General features: G+C 46.0%; 1 protein-coding gene across 1 annotated transcript; it reads left to right on the top strand.

Moving 5' to 3' along the window:
* Positions 1-294: 294 nt before the first annotated feature.
* LOC147970331 (uncharacterized) lies at positions 295-3511 on the top strand. The gene is made up of 2 exons (XM_087522631.1): positions 295-3265; positions 3375-3511. Exons 1-2 carry the CDS (start codon positions 2476-2478, stop codon positions 3509-3511), a joined length of 927 nt encoding a protein of 308 aa, XP_087378757.1. The 5' UTR covers positions 295-2475.
* The last annotated feature ends 1032 nt before the right edge of the window (positions 3512-4543 follow it).

Here is a 4543-nt window from a genome sequence, read left to right as displayed (position 1 = left end):
CGTAAATGTAAGAGTTCTGGAAATAATGTACCTGCAATGTTTGATCCTATTTTTATTGTATGCATTTAAATTTATTCCGTATCAATGACGTGGACGCGTGTTCTCACGCCCGCCATTTTCCCGTCATCATATTTTGGTACGCCCGGTGGGACATATTTCTCCCCTCATCTTCGAATTCCAACATAGGATTGCAACATATCAATTTCCATAGTACATAAAGCATAAAACATTATGTACGCATATACAGAAAATAGATGAAGAAAACAAATATATGGTTTTGTTTATTTTGAAGGTATGGAGGGACAGGTCCAGCAATTTGTCACTGTCCGCTTTGGTGACCTCTGGCTGGATGTGCCAATTGTTCCGCTTGTGGCTGCAGTTAGCAAGAGTTTGGAAACAACAACTGCATCCCCAGCTAAGCCAGAAGAAAAGGAAGTCTCCTCTGCACTGAAGGAGGGGTTTACTCCTATGCTCACAAAGTCAGCAAAGAGAAGGATGCGTGCAGCTGCAAGAGCATCTAAGGATCAGCATGTGCGCGAAGCTTCTTCATCTACTTCAGTTCCACCTGGTTTCACCAAGATGCCACCTACCAAGGTCATAAGCCATGAGGTACCAGCAAAGGTTGCTCGTATGACACCCGAAGAGTGGCCCGTTCTTGCAAAACGGACAGGATCACTAAAGGTGGCATCACCAAAACAATCTGCCTCAACTACATCGACCAAAGTCGCAGTGCCCCTTACACCTTCAAAACTTAGGGTGGGCGCACACGAAGGGTCAGGAGAAAGCTCACATAAGCTTAACCCAAGCAACGTAGGGGCAGCACAAAGGGCTTGCTCCGCGGACAAAGGGAAGGGTGTAATGGCTGAGGATACTGAATCTTCCTCACATGAAGGACCGGCTCGCCCAAGAAACCAATTGCGTGTTGATGCACCTGAATTTATCCCCACCATGGGCTATAATCCCATTGGACCATGCCTAGTGGGAGAGCCAAGCAATAGACGCTCGCTCCAGTGGCAGGGGGTGTTTGTCACTTCAGATGACTTCCAAGTTGGTCATGTGGATCCAATTGCTACAATATCAGATCCTTTGTCCTCATCAGTGCCAGCACCAAGACCATCATTTGAAGGCTCAGTTGATCCAGCACGTCGTCGTCGTCGACGGCAGAGGGCTCACCGTGCATGGCTTGATTTCCCAGTGGCAACTGATGCAAACATAACCAATCAACAGCGGAAGCAAGTGGCATATCCCATCAGAAATAGAGAAAGGAAGATCAATGCAAGGATCCATGGGGGGAGCCATGCTAGCTTACATGCCATCATGACACAGAATGTTTGCCAAGCTTTGAAGGAAATACTTCCAGGATGCTCTATCTCCGCTGATAATGTTGGTGGCGCCATCATGCGGCGTGTAGAAACTCTACCGAAGTGGCCAAAATATGAAGAATTTGTGAAGGCAGATCCACGACGACAAGAGTATGTGAAGAAGGCTGCTCATGCACGCAAAAAGCGGGCCGCCCTGAAACAAAGAGAGATGGCAGTACGAGCCGATTCGGGTTATAGCAGAATACAAGGAAGAGATTCTCCATCAACAAGCCAAGTCAGTGGAGGAAATGGGGCAAAAGAAATGGCAAGTACAAAAAACAAGACTACCAGAACTCTCGCTCCATGGCCAACTCGTAAGAAGGTCTCAAGCAACTCATTTGAAGTATTCAACGCAATGCCAGTTGGTGTCAAAGGGGTGACAGACAATAGTAGCGAGACCTCCTCAGCATCAATACACTTCAAGAGGAAGAAGGCACGTAAGACTGTTGTAGAAGGTCCTCGCCGCACGACGCGGAGCTAGAAGAGTTCAGATCATGAAGAACTTGGGTCAAGCAATGGGGGGTCTTACAATCCCCTATCAAATATCACTCCTTGTCCTTCTGAGAATGAGATAGAACTTCACCATGGTGCAGAGCATACAGAACAAGTCCTAGCTGCGAATGAAACTCGTCCCGTTGAGGAGCAATTAGCCAACCTTACGGCAGCGCTTCAGCAAAAGGAAGACGAGCTAGCAGCCCTTCGAATTCATATGAGCAATAACCAGAGCAAAGGAAATGAAGGGGATGGTGGCGCAAGTGGTAGCAGCCAACATGGAGGAGCAGGGCTTAACCTTGAGGCGATCCAAAGAATGATCGCTGAAGGGGTAAAGTCGCAATTAATGCAAACTCTGTACTCGATGCGGCCAGGGTATGTTAAGCCATACCCACCTGATGTGGACCTAGTTCCTTTCCCAACAAATTATAGGTAGCCGCAGTTTAGTAAGTTCAACGGGAGTGGATCTCCCCATGAGCAGATAGCACACTTTCTTGCTGCTTGTCAGGATACAGCTAACAACGGAGCACTTCTCCTTAGGCAGTTTGTACAGACATTGTCTGGGCCTGCCTTCACTTGGTACAGCAAGTTGCCTCCAACCTCTATAAAAACGTGGCAACAAATGCAAAACTCATTCCTCGAGAGGTTTTATAGCACACAGAGGACGGTGGGCATAACTGAGTTGACCCAAACTGAACAAGGGTTCAACGAGAGGGCGGCTGATTTCATAAATAGATGGAGAAACCTAAGTCTTCATTGCCCACAGCCAATCACTGAGCCAGAAGCAGTGCGCATGTGCATGAACAATCTCCGCTCAGAAGTGGCTGTCCAGTTACAAGGAGTGAGGCCCCTCACGTTTGAAGAGTTAGCTTCAAAATCCACGGACATAGAAAATTTTATGCAGCTTGTCGCTCGTCGAACAAAAACAACGTTCAACAAACCTACAGACAAAGGTGGTCAGCGTGAAAAGTTGCCGATCAAACCAAGGTCTGCACAAGCCATGGAGACAACGACGGTAAAACCTCAGTTGCAGCCCGGAAGATCACCTATAGGGAATCAAGGGCAGCGAGATGCACAGGTCAGTAGGAGGCCAACTCTCAACGAGCGACAAAACAGGGAGTATTCTTTTCCTGTAGAAGAAATTGATGACCTTTTTAATGGTTTAAAGGAGTTGAGTCTTATAGAACTTCCCAAGCCTAAAAGGCCAGAAGAAGCTTCAAAATTTCATGACCCAAATTTCGGTCACTACCATCGCATTTTGGGCCATACACTCAAAGATTGCTTTGTTGTGAAGAATATCATACAGAAAATGATCGATGAGGGGACCATTGATACTGATCTCCTCAAATGTTTAAAGAAAGGAAAGAAGATGGCTACAGCAAATGTTGCCACTCTTCAAGATAGCTCGATGAGTTGCGCATCTTCAAATATGAGGCCAACCTATGATGATATGATTTTTACATCAGGATATGAATTTACCCCAATTATCTCTTCAGGCTTCCTCACGTACCTCGGTCATAGGACCACGTCCCAGGGTCAGCGTAAAAGAGAGGCTCACGTTCCCTGCAGCCGTGATGGATGGCCCAGTGTACCAGCTTCTCAAGAACCCCAAGACTGGAGGGAACAGCGGCCAAAACACCGTGTACTACCCCGAGTGATGGAAGATGTTGCTCCTCTGCGCTTCGTACCAAAGAAATATCAACATATGTCGAAGCGCATGAAAGTTCCGCCTAGTGAAGAATTCAACGTTCTCACTATAGGTGTGTCTGAGGATGATAGCGAGTCTCTTCACTTCCCCGAAGAAGATGCGCCTGAAGTGGATCAGGTCCACCTTAGATCAGGTCGCCAGTTAGTTGACCCACATCCTCCACCTAGAAAGGAGCCTAGGAACAAAGATGTAACCGAGAATGAGACAATTGACCCGCCTTCTAAGGTGTCGGTCAAGTATGATGTAATCTCTCATTTGAAGAAAATACCAGCTATGCTTTCTGTGTATGATGCTTTGTCTCTTTCCTCGGATTTACGTAAAGCACTAGTTACAGCATTGTCATTTCCTGAAGATTATAGAATGGAAGTCTCACAGACTGAAACTGAATTAAATTATGTGTTAAATATTACATTCACGGATGAGGACATGTTGTTAGGAGCAAAGAAGCACAACAGACCTCTTCTTATGTTTGGTGAGATTGACGACTTGCCGACAAATCGCATAATGATAGATGGTGGATCTGCCATAAATTTGTTGCCTTTGCGTACTTTGAAAAGGATTGGATATTACCCTAAGGATTTGAGTCGGTCAAATGTGGTCATTCACGGCTTTAACCAGTCAGGTCAAGAGGCCATGGGTACCATTTCCTTAGTACTAAAAATGGAAGCGTTATCTACACACGTGAGATTCCATGTAATTGATGCAGCCACATCTTACAATGCACTGATGGACCGACCAAGGTTGCATGAAAATCAGGTTGTGCCATCTACACTCCATCAGTGTGTCAAGTACAAAGAGCAATATGGAGAAACAGTAAGAATATTTGCAGATAAGAGACCATTCACCGTAGCTGAATCTTTCTACGCCGATGCGAAAGTCTACTTTGAGCCTGTTGAAAAAGTACACAAGCCAAGGCCTGTAGTACTACCTGAATCAAATATGGTAAAGAAAAATGCTGCAGAATCCTCATCTGGCCTAAAGA

This window comes from Triticum urartu, chromosome 5A, assembly GCF_056163025.1.
Source record: "Triticum urartu cultivar PI428250 chromosome 5A, HENAU_Tu73, whole genome shotgun sequence".
In the NCBI taxonomy this organism is placed as follows: Eukaryota; Viridiplantae; Streptophyta; class Magnoliopsida; order Poales; family Poaceae; genus Triticum; species Triticum urartu.
This window is presented reverse-complemented; position numbering and strand designations above follow the sequence as displayed.